Source organism: Melanostigma gelatinosum (genome assembly GCF_949748355.1).
Source record: "Melanostigma gelatinosum genome assembly, chromosome: 4".
Lineage (NCBI taxonomy): Eukaryota > Metazoa > Chordata > Actinopteri > Perciformes > Zoarcidae > Melanostigma > Melanostigma gelatinosum.
The window spans coordinates 209,873-232,749 of NC_136637.1; the positions used below are offsets into that span (position 1 = coordinate 209,873).

The following is a 22,877-nucleotide window of genomic DNA, read 5'->3' on the forward strand; positions in this document are numbered from 1 at the left end:
GCTGGGTCGCCTCCGTCTGCCGGCCGGTCCCTGGAACATCTGGTCTGTTCTGCTGCACTTGCATCTTGGACTTTGTCTTTGTCTTTGTTGTCTCGAGTCGCCTTCCTCCCAAAGCCTCTCGTCGCGCGTTGAGGAAGGGATGGGATCAGGCTCTGGCCCCTCTACAGGTCGGGCGAGTCTGGTCGATGCTCCCCGTCGCCTGCGGCTTCTCCTGTGCTGGCTTGTAAATACCACACACAGCTTCGATGCGTGGATGTCTCGCCATCGGACTTCTTCGAGGCTTGGGCAGCTTTACTTTCTACCCCAACGCCTCACCTCAGGTCTTTTCGTACACGAACGACAGCCTCTCTCGGCTGCCGGGGTTCTTCTTTTGGACTCAACGTACTCCTTTTCCGTCGAGCCCCACGTTATGGGCGCCACGTGTTAGATCCTGGGGTACTTCTGGCCCGATACGGGGCTACTTACTGACTCAGCTCTCTATTAAAAGATTGTCGAGCTGGTGTTCTTGCGAGGGAACTCGCCTGGCTCTTCTAACTGCCGTTACTCCCGACGTCTACCCTGCTTCCTCCGGTCTGAGTGCACTCGGTCGAGGGGCCACCCTGACCCCGGGCGCTCCTACCAGTCGCGTCGGTTATGGCAGCTTCCCTCTTATGGATCCGTGCTCTTGGTAAATGCCAGGTTAGGTTTTAACGGCTAGGATTACTTCTTGCTAAAACCGTAAGGGATTGTTAAGTGGATTCAGTCTCTAGGATAACCTTTCAGAACTCAGTTGTTAGACATACAATGGCTTTAACTTTTTACTGCCACGAGGAACTTTTTACTACTTGAGCAAATGAATGCACTTGAGAAATTTACTTTAAATGCAGATTAGATATTTATTGCAGGTTATATTTAGTTAGTTTGCAAGGGTTAAAGCTACAGCTCACATAAAATGTTACTACACTTGATTCGTTACTTTAAATTTTCTTCTTCGATTATACTCATTAGTTTTAGATGCCGAGACGGCTCGGCTGGAGCTGGATGTTCAATGGTGCGATGAAAAGGTTCTTTTGGAGTTGTTAGGAGCGAAGGTCTGGCCAGACCCTCGGTCCTCCTGCTCTCGCAGCGAAGTTCGGCCAACAGTCCACAAAACTCAGTACAAAGTCTTTCTCAGGCTGCTGCGTCTTCTCCGTTGTCCAGTTGGTAAAGGCGAGCAGGGGGGAGAGGTGATTCTCCGTCTTTCAATTCTTGTCCACGAACGGCGATCTTCTTTCCGTGAACAGAGACGAAGTCCTCGGACGCGGCTGTCGAACGAGGTCCAGTGTTTCTCCATGGATGGCTCGGTCGGCGTCCCATCGTGAATTCCCGTCTTGCTGTTTGCAAGTTACTTCTTTTATAACACTTTTGGGCTGCCTCTCGCATCTCTCCCCCCTCTTCCTCAACACCGCCTCCCTCAGCCCGTGATTAACATGTCATCATTGATCTGGTGCCTGTGCTTCGAAAATGACCTAACTTTTGTGTGTGTGTGCATGAGGAAATCACCCCAACTTCCCTGTCTGGGTGTTCAACATCTGTTGCACTTCCCCTTTCTCTTTTTGCCAACTCATCCTGACAAAACACTTTTCTTACATCGCAGCTCCGGTCACACAGAACATTTGTTAATCAGTTTTTACATTTGTTAAATCAGTTTAGTTAGTACACATTTGCTTATAAAATGATTATTGATCTCATCCTTCATCATTATTGTGCTTTGTGTCTTTTCTTCTCAACCATCATTATTTCCCCATCCCTTGAAGCCAACACCCTGCTTACTTCCTCTTTCTCCGTACTTTCTACACTCAGACTGCACTATACTCAGATACACATATTATTATCAGGTTTACATTTGTTAAATCACTCTATGTATTAAACATTCGTTACATATTGATTAAACATTTTGTTATATAATGATCATACACTTTATCTTTCGATTACACTTTAACTATTGATTTCTGAGTATATGCTTTTTATATCCTGACCTTCCCCTGATCGTGTATGCATGTTTTCGAGGCAGCTCTGTTGGGCTCAACTCTTCTTGACACTGGTCATCATGACATGTACTTTCAGTCATCAACTCATGTCGTCATATCATTTACCTGCATGTACAGTGTTCATTCTGTAAAAACAATTGATACAAATGTACAAATTAATATGAATGCAAATGTTGTTCTCTGTTATTACACAGAAGTCTTTATTGTATTTGGCAGACAACTCGTTATTAGTTAGAAACCCACATGTTTGTAGGTAACAATGTACACTGTAACCACAATACGCAGTTTGGAGTCGAGTGTAAGTTTTAGGGGGGTCACATGACTAGAGGGACACGCCTGCTCAGGTCTGTTTGACATTTGACCTTTAAGCAATGTTATGCCCCACCCTTTCTTATTACTCAGAGCACGCTGCAGTACGAACGTACTTAGCATGACCCAGTCCATTGTAATTCACTCTTGATTACAATGCTTATTTTCAGCCTGATGAAGGTTAAATATTAACCGAAACGTTGCTTTATTATATATTTTTTTATTTGTTTATTTGTGTTTAACTTCAACCAACGAGAATAAAAGGTAAAACGCAAGGCTTCTGCAACTTTTTCCTCGTGAAGTTTCCCGTCGGGGGCCATCATGGCTAGCAGGGACACATTATTAGTTACTGTTATTAAGTACTGTGGTGATCACTGTGTCTTTATTAGTTATTATATTAGTAGTTACTGTTATTAAGTACAGTGGTGATCACTGTGTGTCTTTATTAGTTATTATATTATTAGTTACTGTTATTAAGTACAGTGATGATCACTGTGTGTCTTTATTAGTTATTATATTATTAGTTACTGTTATTAAGTACAGTGGTGATCACTGTGTGTCTTTATTAGTTATTATATTATTAGTTACTGTTATTAAGTACAGTGGTGATCACTGTGTGTCTTTATTAGTTATTATATTATTAGTTACTGTTATTAAGTACAGTGGTGATCACTGTGTGTCTTTATTAGTTATTATATTATTAGTTACTGTTATTAAGTACAGTGGTGATCACTGTCTTTATTAGTTATTATATTATTAGTTACTGTTATTAAGTACAGTGGTGATCACTGTGTGTCTTTATTAGTTATTATATTATTAGTTACTGTTATTAAGTACAGTGGTGATCACTGTGTGTCTTTATTAGTTATTATATTATTAGTTACTGTTATTAAGTACAGTGGTGATCACTGTGTGTCTTTATTAGTTATTATATTATTAGTTACTGTTATTAAGTACAGTGGTGATCACTGTGTGTCTTTATTAGTTATTATATTATTAGTTACTGTTATTAAGTACAGTGGTGATCACTGTGTGTCTTTATTAGTTATTATTTTATTAGTTACTGTTATTAAGTACAGTGGTGATCACTGTCTTTATTAGTTATTATATTATTAGTTACTGTTATTAAGTACAGTGGTGATCACTGTCTTTATTAGTTATTATATTATTAGTTACTGTTATTAAGTACAGTGGTGATCACTGTGTGTCTTTATTAGTTATTATATTATTAGTTACTGTTATTAAGTACAGTGGTGATCACTGTGTGTCTTTATTAGTTATTATATTATTAGTTGCTGTTATTAAGTACAGTGGTGATCACTGTGTGTCTTTATTAGTTATTATGTTATTAGTTACTGTTATTAAGTACAGTGGTGATCACTGTATGTCTTTATTAGTTATTATATTATTAGTTACTGTTATTAAGTACTGTGGTGATCACTGTGTGTCTTTATTAGTTATTATATTATTAGTTACTGTTATTAAGTACAGTGGTGATCACTGTCTTTATTAGTTATTATATTATTAGTTACTGTTATTAAGTACAGTGGTGATCACTGTGTGTCTTTATTAGTTATTATATTATTAGTTACTGTTATTAAGTACAGTGGTGATCACTGTGTGTCTTTATGAGTTATTATATTATTAGTTACTGTTATTAAGTACAGTGGTGATCACTGTGTGTCTTTATGAGTTATTATATTATTAGTTACTGTTATTAAGTACAGTGGTGATCACTGTGTCTTTATTAGTTATTATGTTATTAGTTACTGTTATTAAGTACAGTGGTGATCACTGTCTTTATTAGTTATTATATTATTAGTTACTGTTATTAAGTACAGTGGTGATCACTGTGTGTCTTTATTAGTTATTATATTATTAGTTACTGTTATTAAGTACAGTGGTGATCACTGTGTGTCTTTATGAGTTATTATATTATTAGTTACTGTTATTAAGTACAGTGGTGATCACTGTGTCTTTATTAGTTATTATGTTATTAGTTACTGTTATTAAGTACAGTGGTGATCACTGTGTGTCTTTATGAGTTATTATATTATTAGTTACTGTTATTAAGTACAGTGGTGATCACTGTGTCTTTATTAGTTATTATGTTATTAGTTACTGTTATTAAGTACAGTGGTGATCACTGTCTTTATTAGTTATTATATTATTAGTTACTGTTATTAAGTACAGTGGTGATCACTGTGTGTCTTTATTAGTTATTATATTATTAGTTACTGTTATTAAGTACAGTGGTGATCACTGTGTGTCTTTATGAGTTATTATATTATTAGTTACTGTTATTAAGTACAGTGGTGATCACTGTGTCTTTATTAGTTATTATGTTATTAGTTACTGTTATTAAGTACAGTGGTGATCACTGTGTGTCTTTATTAGTTATTAGTATTATTAGTTACTGTTATTAAGTACAGTGGTGATCACTGTGTGTCTTTATTAGTTATTATGTTATTAGTTACTGTTATTAAGTACAGTGGTGATCACTGTGTGTCTTTATTAGTTATTATATTATTAGTTACTGTTATTAAGTACAGTGGTGATCACTGTGTGTCTTTATTAGTTATTATTTTATTAGTTACTGGTATTAAGTACAGTGGTGCTCACTGTGTGTCTATTAGTTATTATATTATTAGTTACTGTTATTAAGTACAGTGGTGATCACTGTCTTTATTAGTTATTATATTATTAGTTACTGTTATTAAGTACAGTGGTGATCACTGTTTGTCTTTATTAGTTATTATATTATTAGTTACTGTTATTAAGTACAGTGGTGATCACTGTGTGTCTTTATTAGTTATTATATTATTAGTTGCTGTTATTAAGTACAGTGGTGATCACTGTATGTCTTTATTAGTTATTATATTATTAGTTACTGTTATTAAGTACTGTGGTGATCACTGTGTGTCTTTATTAGTTATTATATTATTAGTTACTGTTATTAAGTACAGTGGTGATCACTGTCTTTATTAGTTATTATATTATTAGTTACTGTTATTAAGTACAGTGGTGATCACTGTGTGTCTTTATTAGTTATTATATTATTAGTTACTGTTATTAAGTACAGTGGTGATCACTGTGTGTCTTTATTAGTTATTATATTATTAGTTACTGTTATTAAGTACAGTGGTGATCACTGTGTGTCTTTATGAGTTATTATATTATTAGTTACTGTTATTAAGTACAGTGGTGATCACTGTGTGTCTTTATTAGTTATTATATTATTAGTTGCTGTTATTAAGTACAGTGGTGATCACTGTGTGTCTTTATTAGTTATTATGTTATTAGTTACTGTTATTAAGTACAGTGGTGATCACTGTGTGTCTTTATTAGTTATTATATTATTAGTTACTGTTATGAAGTACTGTGGTGATCACTGTGTGTCTTTATTAGTTATTATATTATTAGTTACTGTTATTAAGTACAGTGGTGATCACTGTCTTTATTAGTTATTATATTATTAGTTACTGTTATTAAGTACAGTGGTGATCACTGTGTGTCTTTATTAGTTATTATATTATTAGTTACTGTTATTAAGTACAGTGGTGATCACTGTGTCTTTATGAGTTATTATATTATTAGTTACTGTTATTAAGTACAGTGGTGATCACTGTGTGTCTTTATTAGTTATTATATTATTAGTTACTGTTATTAAGTACAGTGGTGATCACTGTGTCTTTATGAGTTATTATATTATTAGTTACTGTTATTAAGTACAGTGGTGATCACTGTGTCTTTATTAGTTATTATGTTATTAGTTACTGTTATTAAGTACAGTGGTGATCACTGTGTGTCTTTATTAGTTATTATAGTATTAGTTAATGTTATTAAGTACAGTGGTGATCACTGTGTGTCTTTATTAGTTATTATATTATTAGTTGCTGTTATTAAGGACAGTGGTGATCACTGTGTGTCTTTATTAGTTATTATTAGTTACTGTTATTAAGTACAGTGGTGATCACTGTGTGTCTTTATTAGTTATTCGTATTATTAGTTACTGTTATTAAGTACAGTGGTGATCACTGTGTGTCTTTATTAGTTATTATATTATTAGTTACTGTTATTAAGTACAGTGATGATCACTGTGTGTCTTTATTAGTTATTATATTATTAGTTACTGTTATTAAGTACAGTGGTGATCACTGTGTGTCTTTATTAGTTATTATATTATTCGTTACTGTTATTCAGTACAGTGGTGATCACTGTGTGTCTTTATTAGTTATTATATTATTAGTTACTGTTAAGTACAGTGGTGATCACTGTGTGTCTTTATTAGTTATTGTATTATTAGTTACTGTTATTAAGTACAGTGGTGATCACTGTGTGTCTTTATTAGTTATTGTATCATTAGTTGCTGTTATTAAGTACAGTGGTGATCACTGTGTGTCTTTATTAGTTATTGTATCATTAGTTGCTATTATTAAGTACAGTGATGATCACTGTGTCTTTATTAGTTATTGTATTATTAGTTACTGTTATTAAGTACAGTGGTGATCACTGTGTGTCTTTATTAGTTATTATATTATTAGTTACTGTTATTAAGTACAGTGGTGATCACTGTGTGTCTTTATTAGTTATTATATTATTAGTTACTGTTATTAAGTACAGTGGTGATCACTGTCTTTATTAGTTATTATATTATTAGTTACTGTTATTAAGTACAGTGGTGATTACTGTGTGTCTTTATTAGTTATTATATTATTAGTTGCTGTTATTAAGTACAGTGGTGATCACTGTGTGTCTTTATTAGTTATTATATTATTAGTTGCTGTTATTAAGTACAGTGGTGATCACTGTGTGTCTTTATTAGTTATTATGTTATTAGTTACTGTTATTAAGTACAGTGGTGATCACTGTGTGTCTTTATTAGTTATTATATTATTAGTTACTGTTATTAAGTACAGTGGTGATCACTGTCTTTATTAGTTATTATATTATTAGTTACTGTTATTAAGTACAGTGGTGATCACTGTCTTTATTAGTTATTATATTATTAGTTACTGTTATTAAGTACAGTGGTGATCACTGTGTGTCTTATTAGTTATTGTATCATTAGTTGCTGTTATTAAGTACAGTGATGATCACTGTGTGTCTTTATTCGTTATTGTATTATTAGTTACTGTTATTAAGTACAGTGGTGATCACTGTGTGTCTTTATTAGTTATTATATTATTAGTTACTGTTATTAAGTACAGTGGTGATCACTGTGTGTCTTTATTAGTTATTATATTATTAGTTACTGTTATTAAGTACAGTGGTGATCACTGTCTTTATTAGTTATTATATTATTAGTTACTGTTATTAAGTACAGTGGTGATCACTGTGTGTCTTTATTAGTTATTATATTATTAGTTGCTGTTATTAAGTACAGTGGTGATCACTGTGTGTCTTTATTAGTTATTATATTATTAGTTGCTGTTATTAAGTACAGTGGTGATCACTGTGTGTCTTTATTAGTTATTATGTTATTAGTTACTGTTATTGAGTACAGTGGTGATCACTGTGTGTCTTTATTAGTTATTATATTATTAGTTACTGTTATGAAGTACTGTGGTGATCACTGTGTGTCTTTATTAGTTATTATATTATTAGTTACTGTTATTAAGTACAGTGGTGATCACTGTCTTTATTAGTTATTATATTATTAGTTACTGTTATTAAGTACAGTGGTGATCACTGTGTGACTTTATTAGTTATTATATTATTAGTTACTGTTATTAAGTACAGTGTTGATCACTCTGTGTCTTTATTAGTTATTATTTTATTAGTTACTGTTATTAAGTACAGTGGTGATCACTGTGTCTTTATTAGTTATTATATTATTAGTTACTGTTATTAAGTACAGTGGTGATCACTGTCTTTATTAGTTATTATATTATTAGTTACTGTTATTAAGTACAGTGGTGATCACTGTGTGTCTTTATTAGTTATTATATTATTAGTTACTGTTATTAAGTACAGTGGTGATCACTGTGTGTCTTTATTAGTTATTATATTATTAGTTGCTGTTATTAAGTACAGTGGTGATCACTGTGTCTTTATTCGTTATTATATTATTAGTTACTGTTATTAAGTACAGTGGTGATCACTGTCTTTATTAGTTATTATATTATTAGTTACTGTTATTAAGTACAGTGGTGATCACTGTGTGTCTTTATTAGTTATTATATTATTAGTTACTGTTATTAAGTACAGTGGTGATCACTGTGTGTCTTTATTAGTTATTATATTATTAGTTACTGTTATTAAGTACAGTGGTGATCACTGTGTGTCTTTATTAGTTATTATTTTATTAGTTACTGTTATTAAGTACAGTGGTGATCACTGTGTGTCTTTATTAGTTGTTATATTATTAGTTACTGTTATTAAGTACAGTGGTGATCACTGTCTTTATTAGTTATTATATTATTAGTTACTGTTATTAAGTACAGTGGTGATCACTGTGTGTCTTTATTAGTTATTATATTATTAGTTACTGTTATTAAGTACAGTGGTGATCACTGTGTGTCTTTATTAGTTATTATATTATTAGTTGCTGTTATTAAGTACAGTGGTGATCACTGTGTGTCTTTATTAGTTATTATATTATTAGTTGCTGTTATTAAGTAAAGTGGAGATCACTGTGTGTCTTTATTAGTTATTATGTTATTAGTTACTGTTATTGAGTACAGTGGTGATCACTGTGTGTCTTCATTAGTTATTATATTATTAGTTACTGTTATTAAGTACAGTGGTGATCACTGTGTGTCTTTATTAGTTATTATATTATTAGTTACTGTTATTAAGTACAGTGGTGATCACTGTCTTTATTAGTTATTATATTATTAGTTACTGTTATTAAGTACAGTGGTGATCACTGTGTGTCTTTATTAGTTATTATATTATTAGTTGCTGTTATTAAGTACAGTGGTGATCACTGTGTGTCTTTATTAGTTATTATATTATTAGTTGCTGTTATTAAGTACAGTGGTGATCACTGTGTGTCTTTATTAGTTATTATGTTATTAGTTACTGTTATTAAGTACAGTGGTGATCACTGTGTGTCTTTATTAGTTATTATATTATTAGTTACTGTTATGAAGTACTGTGGTGATCACTGTGTGTCTTTATTAGTTATTATATTATTAGTTACTGTTATTAAGTACAGTGTTGATCACTGTGTGTCTTTATTAGTTATTATATTATTAGTTACTGTTATTAAGTACAGTGGTGATCACTGTGTGTCTTTATTAGTTATTATATTATTAGTTACTGTTATTAAGTTCAGTGGTGATCACTGTGTCTTTATGAGTTATTATATTATTAGTTACTGTTATTAAGTACAGTGGTGATCACTGTGTGTCTTTATGAGTTATTATATTATTAGTTACTGTTATTAAGTACAGTGGTGATCACTGTGTGTCTTTATGAGTTATTATATTATTAGTTACTGTTATTAAGTACAGTGGTGATCACTGTGTGTCTTTATTAGTTATTATATTATTAGTTGCTGTTATTAAGTAAAGTGGAGATCACTGTGTGTCTTTATTAGTTATTATGTTATTAGTTACTGTTATTGAGTACAGTGGTGATCACTGTGTGTCTTCATTAGTTATTATATTATTAGTTACCGTTATTAAGTACAGTGATCATGTGAACAGACAAACTGATCAGAAGTCTCTCCAGCTGTTAAAGCCGACTGTCAGCTGAGATCATCAGCACAGTCATCAGAAACAGATGTCGCTTCACTGACTCAACTGAGGAAAGGACGTCTCATGTCTCCTAAAACATGTTTCCTCGTTCCTCTCTCCTTGCATGGTTTCCTCCATGCATCCCTGGTGGGAGGGACTAAGACGCAAGGAAAGGTCTCAAGTGAGGGAAACGGGGATGCAGTTAAGAGACTTGGGATGTACCCCCTGTGTCCTGGTGATATGTCATGAGCTGAAGAGGAGACACTTTTCTAACAACTGAGATGTGTTGACGGGTGGATCAGAAAGCAAACCTTCACATAGTTAGTGGTTTTTAGAAACCTGGGGAATAGAACAGATCATCAAATCATACATCAAAACTTCAAGAGCGCCTTTGATGAAATAATTAAGAAATTTGGAGCACAAAACAATTTCCCTAAAGACTCCGAACACTCACTCGTGATGTAGGGCCATCTGGTCAGTCTGGTGCTTCATCATCCGTTGTGCTGGTTTATTTATTATTGATCTGCTTTGTTGTAAACTGCCAACAGGCCTCAGCCGTCACAGCTTTTATAACATGTTCAATCTATGAAACATGGTCAAAAGAAGCAGTTTCATTGTGAAACTCCACAGGCTGCACATTAACAAAGAGTACCGGTAGTATACATATCAATGCATTGATGTTCAAATGTTTACTACTCTTCAGGAACAGTCACTTTTCTTAAAACGGTCTGAATCCCCATTTAATCGGCTGGAGAATTTTCTATTTGTGTTTATTTGACTTTTGAAGTTCATTATCATTTATTTTTAGTTTTCAGAATATGTTTGCTAGTTTCAATCGAAGGAATGTCCATAATCACATTTTAAAATTTGGTAATTTACTTTGGTCATTTCACTCAGACTCAACACTCAGTTCACACAGCTGAGCTCAGAGCCGGTGATCCACGACATCCACACCGGCTCTGTTGTTGCACTACACATTCATGCTGTCTCCTCTTTTTCAGCAGTGATATAGCCAAAACATTCATGTTCCTTTATTCTTGTAATATTACCATCTATTTATTTAGTTTTGAGTGAAGCGTAATACTTGAAAGGTGCTAAGTATACCATGGGGCTGGGGGGCTGGGGGGGGCTCTACGCTTCCATGATGTCGTTGAGCAGCACGCTCACCAACCAACAAGCAGATACACAACAAGCACTACACCCAGAGGGAGGCTCCATCCTCTGCTCAGTCAGACCGCTTCACACTGACAGTGGTTTGATGTATAAACGCCCTGAATCCTGTGCATTGCACCTGTAAAGATGTTGAATAACTTTGAGTGTTAGTCAGGTATATTTCATTTCACAGACCAGAGATTTGAAGCAAAGTCTTCAGGAGGCTTTATTGAAAAGATGGCACTGGCTGCATTGTGGGAGTTGTAGGATCGTGACCCATACTATGGACTAAAGGTCAGCCTCGGATGCTTCAATACACGTCTCTTAAAGAGTCCTCCGAGTTATGGATGTGCAACACGAAACCTTTAACTTAGTAACTCTTCAAATGTGAACACAACTCACACTCTGTGCTTCTGTTTTCTTGTTTTCTTTGTTGTTAGAAGTTGATTAACTGAGTTCGTACTGTTTTTAAATCCCCCGTCTGCTCTAGCTCTGTCCTCCTAGCAGATGCAGGACTCTAGCTCTGTCCTCCTAGCAGATGCAGGACTCTAGCTCTGTCCTCCTAGCAGATGCAGGACTCTAGCTCTGTCCTCCTAGCAGATGCAGGACTCTAGCTCTGTCCTCCTAGCAGATGCAGGACTAACTGCTCGTCCTCAGCCAGAGAGAGACCGGTGTCCAGAGCTTTGAGCTCATCGTTCTGTCGCCTCGCTTTCTTCCTCGCTGTGAGCTCCTCCTCCTCGCCACCGTGCTGCCGTTTGGCTGCAGTCATCTCCTCCTCTCCGGAGTGCAGTTTGTCAGGGTCCGGCAGAGTGCTGGGGTCAAACTCGTCTTCGCTGTGGTTGGCGAGGTACGCTACCACCTCGTCCTCCTCGTCGTCATCCAATTTGCGTCCGTGCTGCTTGCTGGCCTCCCCCCTGGCCGCCTTCGCCTTCAGCCGCTGCTCTCTGTGTTTGGCTTTCACCTTGCGGCTGTACTCCTGCTTGTCGAACGCCTGGTCCTCACGTTTCAGCCTCTCCCTGGCCTTCTCCATGTTGATACCAGAAGCCCCCTCCTCCTCATCCTCCTCTGCTTCGGTCACTGCCCGTTGGACCGGAGGCCACAGCTGCACGGCCTGCCCTTCCTCGCTGAACACCACTTTGGTGTTGAGTTGGAAGTTTCTCTTCAGGGCCCTTTTGGCTTCTTTGAACTTTGTCTCTTTTTTCGGGGTCTTTTCGGAGACCTCCTCGGGCTCCTCTGCACTCTCCGCATCCCCCGTCAGGTTGAAGACATCCTTTCTTTTGACCGTCAGCAGGTCCAAGTCTCTCAGATCCTCGTCACTTTCGTCGTCATCTGCACCGAGATGCAGTCCCTCTCCTTCGTTACCACTTTCCTCGTCATCGCCTGAATCTTCCGACTCTGAGCTCTGACCTTCCTCTTGAGGAACGCTTCCTCTCAGCTGGGCCTTGAAGCTGCTCAGCTCTTGCTCCCCTTCAGACTGCTCCTCCTCTCTCCGTCGCCCTTTCTCGTCTCTCTGTGCCTGAGCTTTGCTCAAGAAGCGCACCCTCGGAGCCACGGCGAGGCCCAGAGAACCGGCGTACTCCTGGATCTGGAGCTTAAAGACGTCGAACACCTCCTTGTTCTTCATCAGGTAGATGGAGCGCAGGTATGAGGCGAAGCATCTCTGAGCCCTCTCCTTCTGCTCCTGCTCCTGGGCCAGAAAGGCCTCCAGCTTCTGCTGGACATTCTGCTGCTTGTCTGGGTTCACCTGGAACCAAGTCAGAGAGCAAGATGAGTGAATATAGATGTCTGCTGCTCTTTTATTGTTGTACTCATCTATACGTTTATATGGCAATTAAAGGCATCCTGAGGAGTTTGTGGAGTAATATTCTGATGAGTGGATCTCATGCTCTATTTCCCCCACACACAAACTCTCAGGGTACCTTTGAGACACCATTCTTTTCTCTTTTGTACCAAACTCCACTCAGTTATCTAGCAGCTAAAATGTGCTAATATTATTTATCAATACTGCAAAACACAGTGCGACCCCTGAAACAGCTCTTATACTATTATTGTACACTAAATTACCTGCAAAAGAGATCTTATTGAAATAATGCTTTGTGTACATGCATGATTATGAACAATAACTAAACATTACAGACAAATTCGTTATTATGGTCTATTTTCTAATGTATGTGGTGTGTGATCTAATTTGCACTGTCATGCTGCATAATGTCTGTTTAATGTCTTTAGCATTAAGCTCAGATAGACCTTGTCAACAAATTGCGCAATAGGTAGGCTGAAAAGGACTTTCTACTTTCCTGCCCACTGTGCGTGTGTGTGTGCATGTGATGCCGTGGATGCACGAGGTCCCACCTGGATCTTATTGATGGGGACCTTCTTCTCCTGCAGCTGGCCGACCATACCCATCTCCTCGGAGGGGAGCAGCAGCAGCAGCGCCTCCCCACCCTCCTTGTACCTGGCGGTCCGGCCCACCCGGTGGATGTAGGTGTCCGCGTCCTCCGGACAGTCGAACTGCAGCACCCAGTTGACTGTGGGGAAGTCCAGGCCCCTGGCGGCGATGTCGGTGGCGAAGAGAACCGCGTTCTGCTTCCGGAGGAAGTCGTTGTAGACCTCCACTCTCTTCATCTGCTGCTGCTTGCCGTGCAACGCCAGGATCGGCATGCCCGGTCTGAGGCGGCAGAGGACCCGGAACAGGTACTGCACCTCCTTGCAGCAGGCGAAGAAGACGATGATCTTCTTCCTCAGGTGGCTCCTGATGAAGGAGTAGAGCATGTTGACCTTCTGGTGGAGCTCGCACACCACGTAGCTCTGCTCCAGGGTGGCCGGCGTGCTGAACTTGGCCTTCTCGTGAACCCACACGTACTCCGGGTTCTTGAGGCTGAGCCGCGCCAGGTCTTTGACCGACTTGGTCTGCGTGGCGGAGAACAGCAGCGTCTGCCGGGACTTGGGCAGGTTCTCCACGATGGCGTTGAGCGTGTCCGCGAAACCCATGTCCAGGATGCGGTCCGCCTCGTCCAGAACTAGCATGTGGAGGTCGGAGGCGTGGAAGGTGGCCGTCTCGTCCATGTGCTGGAGCAGCCGGCCCGGCGTGCAGATGACTATGTTGGTGCGGTGGATCTTCTCCGACTCACTCTCGAGGTCCTTCCCGCCGATGATGAGCCCCGCGGAGAACTCGTGGTTCTTGCCCACCTTGCGGAGCACTTGGAAAGTCTGGTAGGCGAGCTCTCTGGTGGGGGATATGATGAGAGCACCGAGGCCGTCCATGGAGGTCCACTGATGGCGATACAGACACTCCAGCACCGGTATTAGGAAGGCTAAAGTCTTCCCGGAGCCGGTCTTGGCCGCGCCGAGGACGTCTTTACCGAGCAGAGCGAAGCCGATGGTCTGTCTCTGGATCTCCGTGGGCTGTCTGTACTGAACCCCCTGCAAACCTAGCAAGGTCTTCTTTGAGATGGGGAAGTCGGAGAACCTGACCGCCTCCTTGGCGTTAATGTTGCCGTACCTGCTGACGAGCTTGTCGATGTACTCCCGTTCGACCTTCCACTCGGGCTTCCTCTGCGCCGCTCTGTCTCGCTTCGCGTGTGCTTTCGTCTTGTTGTATTTTTTCTTCCATTTCGCGAAGTTTGTGACGGGGTCGGTGCCGTCTGTCATCTTCGTGGTTTTAGGTTTCTTCCCGGTGGGATTTTCGCCCTTTTTCTCCATGTTTTAAGATATACGGAGCAAGAACAAAATAGTTAAAAACTCAGAGGCTGTACCTTCTGCTAAACAGCGTGGAGAAGACAGCTCATCGTCGCGTGTAGCCACACGTCATCATCATGCGCTACTCACCAAAGTCCCTCATTTTTACCTGTCAGGCAGCACTTAGTTCCTCCTGAATTAAAACCTTCAAAACAGAGCACTGGGAACAACTGTTGTACAATCGCGCTGTCATATTCTCTCTGTTATCATATTCGTAACCCGACTCTGTATTCCTCTAGCTTGATTTTTTAATTGGACAAGAGCTGCGGCACTTTCGATTTCGATTATTCAATTGCTAGAAAATCAGTTCAGATGTTAGTTCTTCAGAAACAGATGTCAAATCTGCCTCTAGTTTCTCAAGTGAAAATATTTTCTGGTTTCAAACGAGGAATTTGAGGACGTCAACTTGGGCTCTGGGTTGATTGAGAAGGGCATTTTTCATTATTTTCTGACCTTTTATTGACCAAATGACGAATCGTTTAACTCGGAAAAGAACTGACCGATGAATTGACGTGAAAATCATCCTTTAGTTGGAGCAATATGCTGGACAGTAGTTAAAGTTCTGTCAAAGAATGAATGACGTTTTAGTACATTTTGAATACCCATCAATGTATGTAATGGCAAAATATTTGCTCATATAACGTTAGTATTTATGACGATAGGTTGATTGTCCTGAGTCAAGGATCTCCTTTACTTTGTTTTATATTGTGATAGTACCATTACAATAAGTAGTGAAGTAAACAATGTAATACGATAATTATATTTTATTGAATATCTATTGTTTTTTTCTACACAGAATGTATGGAATGCGTAAAGTTGATTTTCCTCCTTGTGGATCTTCTACAATAAGTAAATCATTGGAGAGGGGAGCTGACGCTACCTGTGAAGCTGAACTCTGGGCAAAATAATCCCCCGCTACATTAGGAGTAGCACTTAAAAAAAGGCAGGCTAAAAATGAATTCAACTTCGAGTGTTTAGGGCACATTGGCCACACTGGGAAGAAGTAAACAACTTGGGCAACATTCAGTTCGTTTGTCGATGAATGTATGTAGTTTCGGTTTTCCGAACAAATGTTCCATGTTTTATTTTTAACACATTTAAGCTGTGTCAACTACAACGGTGGCTTTACTACACTGAGTCCAACTGTCTAATGTATAGACCAGTTCACTGTTAACTTGGTACAGTATTTCGATAGACCGTTCAAGTGTATTTCACTCGTTAGTTGTCTAGTTGACAAATCTGTGTTCCTCCCGGAGAAAAAAAGAGAAGCGGCGACTCTTCCGGTCACATGCCGGATATACACAAGATCCACGGAAGTTTAATGAATGTCATTTCAAAACAAAGTTTATAGTCGAACCAATGGATAGATACAAAAAATCCTCAAGACAAGACATGAAAATAATATGAATGAACAACATGTTTTACAATATTCTTAGAGAATATAAAAGGCATGCTACAAAATACCGTCCAGTGAAAAGAAAAAATTGAAAAAATAAACTTAGACACAGACACTACTGTGACAAAAACTACCACTGTTATGACAGCATTTCTCCTGGTGGCTTGATTGTATAAACATAGAAAGCCCTCTATCTCAGCTGCCTTCAACAGAGTATATAACTAGGTTATAAAGGTCAAACAAGTACCTGCTCTGAAAACAGAATATCTCGGATTATATTGTGATTGCTCGTAATTAAATGACGAAATGGATGTCTTACATATACCAGGTATATGCTACATGAATAAAATGTAGGAGTGCATTACCAGAAGACACTAACGTTATATCATTAGAAATACCCATGTTTCCATATTAGTGTAGCACGTTTTATTTTGAAAGACTGGACCGGAAAAGGTATGCCCTGTCACCCTATCTCGCTGACACTGCTCCACGAACACCTGACAAGACAGTTGATAAACAAGTATTGGGACAAACAAGTATTCTTTTTCACAAACCAAAGTGAACGTTCTTCAGCTGAGGCTCGCTGACGTCCCCGCTGTCCCTATGCTCGACACGGCATGGCAGAGAGACAGGACAACGAGGTAACACTACCCGTATTCTGCGGTCGAAAGCACAGGGGTTGCATTTGGTTAAGAAAAGAAGCGCGCACATTTCCCATTTGCGTGTTCGTTCTAACAGTCAGAACTCGACAAAGTCCTGTTTGAAGTGACGCTTAAAAGAGAATCGTCTCCAGCAAAATAAAGCTTTGCTTAACGTTACACCTGCGGACGAATCGAGACTTCTGCTAGCTGTGCGTTAGCTCAGCAGCTAGCAATAACAAGTGCACACGAGCCACGTTAGGTCTCGTGACATTAAGTCGAGATGTGTCCCTGTGTTTGTGGCCCGTTAGCACAGAGCTTAGTCATGCAGTGCTTTAGGTAAACACGGGTTTCCCCCAGCACCAAGTTACCTGAGTCAATACGGGAGGTTAGCTTGTGCTAAGGTAAACACGTAACATTATTATAATTATTACATTCAATTGGACGTTCTGTAAATGAGCTAGAGCCACGTACAAATAACCCGTTAAAATGCATTATATTTGAGTAAAAGCTTAACTTGAGATGCTACACACTGCATGCTAGTGTCTATATGGCACTTATGGGGTTTACGTCTATAACAGGAAGACTTGACAAAAGCAGACATCTGATTGAAGAAGATGCTAGCCGTGGCTTTGGGGTAGCTATGCTGTGAACACCAACATCCATCAAAGGTCTTAAATCAGAATTGTGCAGCTGTTTAACTTTGCAAGGAAACTTGATGGAATTTGAACTGCCAAATATTTTAATTGAATTTGGTGTTAAAAGCAATTTGAGGCTAAACCAAGCGCTGTATGTTTCAGCCATGATCAAGACACTTGGTAATTCAGATCAGTGAGCAGCAAAGTACTCTGAACATGTACTGTGTGTCTCTCATGCGAAGGTGGAGGAGGCTGACCAGATCTATCTGCTGATGAAGGAGGAGTATCGGATCTCGAGGAATGTGCGTCTGGCGTGGTTCCTTGGTAAACTTAACCAGGTCATCTGGCCAACATCAAAGCCTGAACTGGTGAGCGAATGCTGCCCCTTACTTCCTCTTCCTGTCCTCATGGAGGCCCAATAGCACAACGAGGATAATGGTTTGCCACTCTTGTTGGACGTGGTGAATGCAACCATTAGTATGCTGCTGCTGTTATGTAGCACGGCTGATGAGAGAGTAGAAAGTGGTTTGATCAACCAAGAGCACTGTTCAGGAGACAGCAGGCGTGATGCCCAGATATCTTCTCCAAAAAGAAACACAACAGTATGATTCCATCATCATCGGAAAGTGAAAGTGGAAATTAGGTAATTTCTTGGAGGCATAAGTCTGATTCGATTTTAGAGGTCAAAGGTCAAGGTCACTATTCTTGTGATATCTCATGGAGTGAATTGCTTTAAAGTTGGAACAAACGTCCACTTGGACTGAAGGGGCCGTTCTTCTTTCTCTATTTGTGAATACATCAGTCTCTTGCATTCAGCACTAATTTGCTGTACCTCAAGATGTCATATATGAAGTTCACAGATTTCAAATCGGATCAAATGACAGACATGGATGCAAAATGCAACCTGACTGGTTGGCGGTAGTTGTAGTTGCAGTCCTTAAATCTGAATGAGTCAGAAACATGTAGGGTGGACACAGTTTCCATGTTGTGCCGCTATTCGTTGAGAACAGCAGACTTCTGGGAGTTGGGGTGAGTACGCTCCGTCTCACACATGAATATGATATTTTTCTTTCACCTCAAATATTACTTCACTTTTCTCATTTGTTTCTCATCACATGACTGAAAATCAGGAAAATGAAGTGACATAATAAGGAAGTCCTAGTCAGCAAAAATGTGTAGTGCAAACTAAAGTTGTGAAGACGTTTATTGTTTGAAATGATTTTGTTTATTATTTAGAAGCCGCTGATCGCTGAAGATCCTTTGCTCATCTTATTTGGAGTCAGGCGGCTTGTTCTGCCTGTCTCTGTGTACGGCTCCACTGACACGAGCACAACGCCCAAATCAGCACGACTTCATCCCCAAATGCAGAGTCATTATTATCAGCGCTCTTCTTCTCAGATGGTTGTGCTGCGCAGTAGAAAAACTGCGCAGCCTTTCCAGAACTGATGCCTTCATTGCTGAAAACATTTGGACAGAATGCTCGCCGCCAGCGCAGCATAACAGCATACTGTCTTATGGCCTGTATCCTCAGTGGTTCAGTTCGGCAGCTTGAACAGTTTGTTCTGTGTACTTAACCTTGTTTGTAGTGCATTGCAGACACAGTGCTACTCTGCTCATCTTTCAGTGTAATGCTATGGCATAAGGTACTAGTTGTATATGGTAGCTGTCAATCAGAAACAGATCTGTCAGTGGAGCACGGGGACACATGCCAGTAAGGATTGGCATGTGCCACTGGGATATAACTTGTGTGTGTTAAACACCAACGCCACACCAACAGCACTATTAGTGCAGGGCATATAAGTGCTAATATATTATTAGGGGTGTAACGGTACGCGTATTCATATTGAACCGTTCGGTACGAGGCTCACGGTTCGGTACGCATGACGAACCGAATACGTTTGAAGCAAAAAAAAGAAGTTATTTCACATGACGTTCTCCAAAAAGAGAAAAGTGGTCAAAGAGACCAGAGTCTTTAACCAAGAATGAACAGACTCTTACAGGTTCATTCTTCACACGGACAGTTTGACACCAGTGTGTCTCACATGTTCAGAGACCGTGACGATTATTAAAAGCGGTAAATGAAGCGACACTACGAGACAAAACTCTTTTGAACAAACTACCCACTCGCATCTAAATGAAGTCACAGGATTCTGATCATATTGAGCTCTTAGGTTAATTTTCTAACATTAATTCACTGTTCAACAATGTTACCAGAGAGAAGAGAGCTGAAACAAGTGGTTTAATAACCACAGATAAAGTCCATGCTCAGTGATTTCTCTTGTTACAAGATGAGAAAGATATAATATTGTGTCTTTTTGATTGACATCACTTCACACCTGAATGAACTGAATTTAAAGCTGCAGGACAATTCAGTGAAAGATTTTTCTAACATGAATTACTTTATTTTAAGATGCACAGCCCCGGTACATAGGCCGCACCAGCTGATTTTTAAAAGAAAAAAAATAAGGTGTACATAGATAAGCCGCACTGGCCTATAAGCCGCAGGTGTCCCCGTTGAACAGCAAGATGCTTTCAACAGTACTAAAGTTGTCTTCTTCTATGAACATCATAACATGTCGCTAGCTTCTAAGCTAATTTTAACATTACGGCCAATGGGGAAATGCTAACTGCGATTAGCATTAGCGAATATATAATATATCTTTGTACATCTTTTCATGCAGACATACTTGCATTACAGACTAAGGTCTCTCACGGCTACCAAACGAAAAGCAATGAGGCAATAACTGTTGTTGCTCATAGCTCTGAATAGCTGTTGTGCTAGCAGCAACTGGCCAAGCCCTTGAGCTTGTGTTGTCCTCCTCATTGCGCTGTCCCCTTAATCTCATAGTATCCCAGCCTTTCAGAACCCGTTGGTGATGATGGATTCTTTCACACTGTTCCGGGCTGTTAGGATCCACTGGCAGACTTGAGAAAAAGCTGATCTTCTCTGCTCATAGCTCTGACTAGCATTTACGGCTAACTGGCTTGGCCAGTTGCTGCTAGCACAACAGCTATTCAGAGCTATGAGCAACAACAGTTATTGCCTCATTGCTTTTCGTTTGGTAGCCGTGAGAGACCTTAGTCTGTAATGCAAGTATGTCTGCATGAAAAGATGTACAAAGATATATTATATATTCGCTAATGCTAATCGCGGTGAGCATTTCACCATTGGCCGTAATGTTAAAATTAGCTTAGAAGCTAGCGAGTCGGACATGTACTGTTTAAAGCAGGCATGTCCAAAGTCCGGCCCGCGGGCCAATCACGGCCCGAGGTCAGATTTTATACGGCCCGCGCCTTCTGTCTTAAAATGCATTATTTATGGCCCGCCAGCACAGTCAAAACGGAATGAATAAATCATACAAATTCAACATGCAATTCCTCTTTTTATCTCATGGTGGCAGCACCACTCTGTAACTGTCTGTCTGTTTGAAATTGGCTCTGACCCTTGAACTGTCATGGCTACGGCAAGTAAAAAAAGGAAAGTTGATAATGAGGGCCGCCGCTTCCAGGAGAGGTGGAGATCGCAATATTTTTTTCACCGAAAACCGAAACAACTGTGTGTCCCTAATTTGTCCTGAGAATGTTGCCTTGTTTAAGGAATATAATGTAAAGAGACACTACGAGACCAAACGTGCTAATGCTACAACAAGCTATCAGAGAGCGTCCGTGCTAGAAAAGTGAAGCAACTCCACGATAACTTGGCCACACAGCAGCGGTCCCTTTCACATGAAAACATCATCAAAGTAAGCTGCGGAGTGGCCGTGGTAATTGCTAAACATGACAAACCTTTTACGGAATGTGAGTTTATCAAAGACTGTGTTATGAAAATAGCAGAAAACATAATTGCCCCGAGAAGAAGACAGAGTTTGCTAATGGTTGCCTGGCTCGTAACACTGAAGAGCTATCATCAGATACGAAGAGACAACTTGATTTCTTCCGTGAGCCTGTTTCATGTGTGTTGAATTTAAATGTGAGACAACTTTTCATCACCCTCACTAAGTCATATTTAAGATTGTCTTGAGGTGAGAATATTGATCGGTTCCTATGTAATTAGCTTTTAGATGGCTTGTTCTTTGTTATCTGACTTTCAAGATGTGAAAGAAAGGCAGAATAGTTGTTGAGATGTGTTCACACATGAATGCTTACATTTGGTTACATTGCTATTTGCTGTCATTGAAAATAAAATGATAAAATAACAATGTATGTATAGGCTACTTGTATTGTTTAAAATAATGTCAGCAGGGACTGTTGGCCCTTGGGCATTTTCACATTATCAAATTTGGCCCTCTTTGAAAAAAGTTTGGACACCCCTGGTATAGAGCATCTTGCCGTTCAACCGTTGTTGTTAACAGTCCTAGTGAGAGGTAGGTCAAAGGTACTTCATCCATATTGTAGCGACCCTGTCAGTAACAGCTGGTAGCAGAGGGGTTGCTGGTAGCAACTGTTCTGTGTCGGGAGCTAGTAAATGTTGTGTTAGACCGGAACCGGAAGTTGCGGTTGTTGTGGGGAGAAAAGCTACGGAAAAATCCGTATATAAAGCGCACCGGACTATAAGCCAACGCCTCAAAGCGTGGGGTAAAAAGTAGCGGTTTATAGTCCGAAAAGTACGGTACTTGAAATGAGAAGAACATTTATTTATGTATTTCTATGTATTCTTTAGAATCCATCCAGTTAAATTTGAAAAGTGAGAATTATAATTGTTAAAATATAATTGATGTGTACTTTATTTGATTTGACAGTTGTTGACTACACACTACTACACGCTACTACTACTAGGCTTCTTGAAAAAGAAAAAAATAATTATATATTATTAGGGGTGTAACGATACGCGCATTCGTATTGAACCGTTCGGTACGAGGCTCACGGTTCGGTACGCATGACGAACCGAACAATACGCTTGAATAAAATTTAAAAAAAAAAAAAAAAAAAAAAAAAAAAAAACTTTATTTAACCAGGTAGTCCCATTGAGATTAACAATCTCTTTTGCAAGATGTAAGTAACAATACTACATAACATTAAGGAGCAGTTTTTGTTTTTTATGCTTATGTGTTGCTAAGAAGACACCCCAGAAGATGGGTCACTCAGGTTTAGTTCCATCATTGTTCAAAGTCAAAGAATAACTTTATGATGTTAGTTGTAATGAATAAATATATTTTAAAATCAAGTACATTTCTCTGCATTTATAGTTTTCTACTGTACCGAAACGTACCGAACCGTGGCTCCACTGTATCGTACCCAACCCAACCGTGAGTTTTGTGAACCGTTACACCCCTATATATTATGTATATATATTATATACATATATATCATTC

At 38.9% G+C, this 22,877-nt stretch overlaps 2 protein-coding genes across 2 annotated transcripts in view; one reads left to right on the forward strand and one right to left on the reverse strand.

The window, feature by feature from the left end:
* Positions 1 to 11,363: 11,363 nt before the first annotated feature.
* ddx10 (DEAD (Asp-Glu-Ala-Asp) box polypeptide 10) lies at positions 11,364 to 14,933 on the reverse strand. The gene is made up of 2 exons (XM_079267546.1): positions 13,508 to 14,933; positions 11,364 to 12,899 (listed from the first exon to the last, which is right to left on the reverse strand). Exons 1-2 carry the CDS (start codon positions 14,855 to 14,857, stop codon positions 11,766 to 11,768), a joined length of 2,484 nt encoding a protein of 827 aa, XP_079123672.1. The 5' UTR covers positions 14,858 to 14,933; the 3' UTR covers positions 11,364 to 11,765.
* A 1,854-nt stretch (positions 14,934 to 16,787) lies between these two features.
* szt2 (SZT2 subunit of KICSTOR complex) overlaps positions 16,788 to 22,877 on the forward strand; it is a 151,593-nt gene continuing 145,503 nt past the window's right edge. Inside the window, exons 1-2 of the mRNA XM_079267210.1 lie at positions 16,788 to 16,930; positions 17,808 to 17,933. Of these exons, the coding sequence (XP_079123336.1) occupies positions 16,907 to 16,930; positions 17,808 to 17,933 (150 nt within the window). The 5' untranslated portion in view covers positions 16,788 to 16,906. The remainder of the gene's footprint in view (positions 16,931 to 17,807; positions 17,934 to 22,877) is intronic.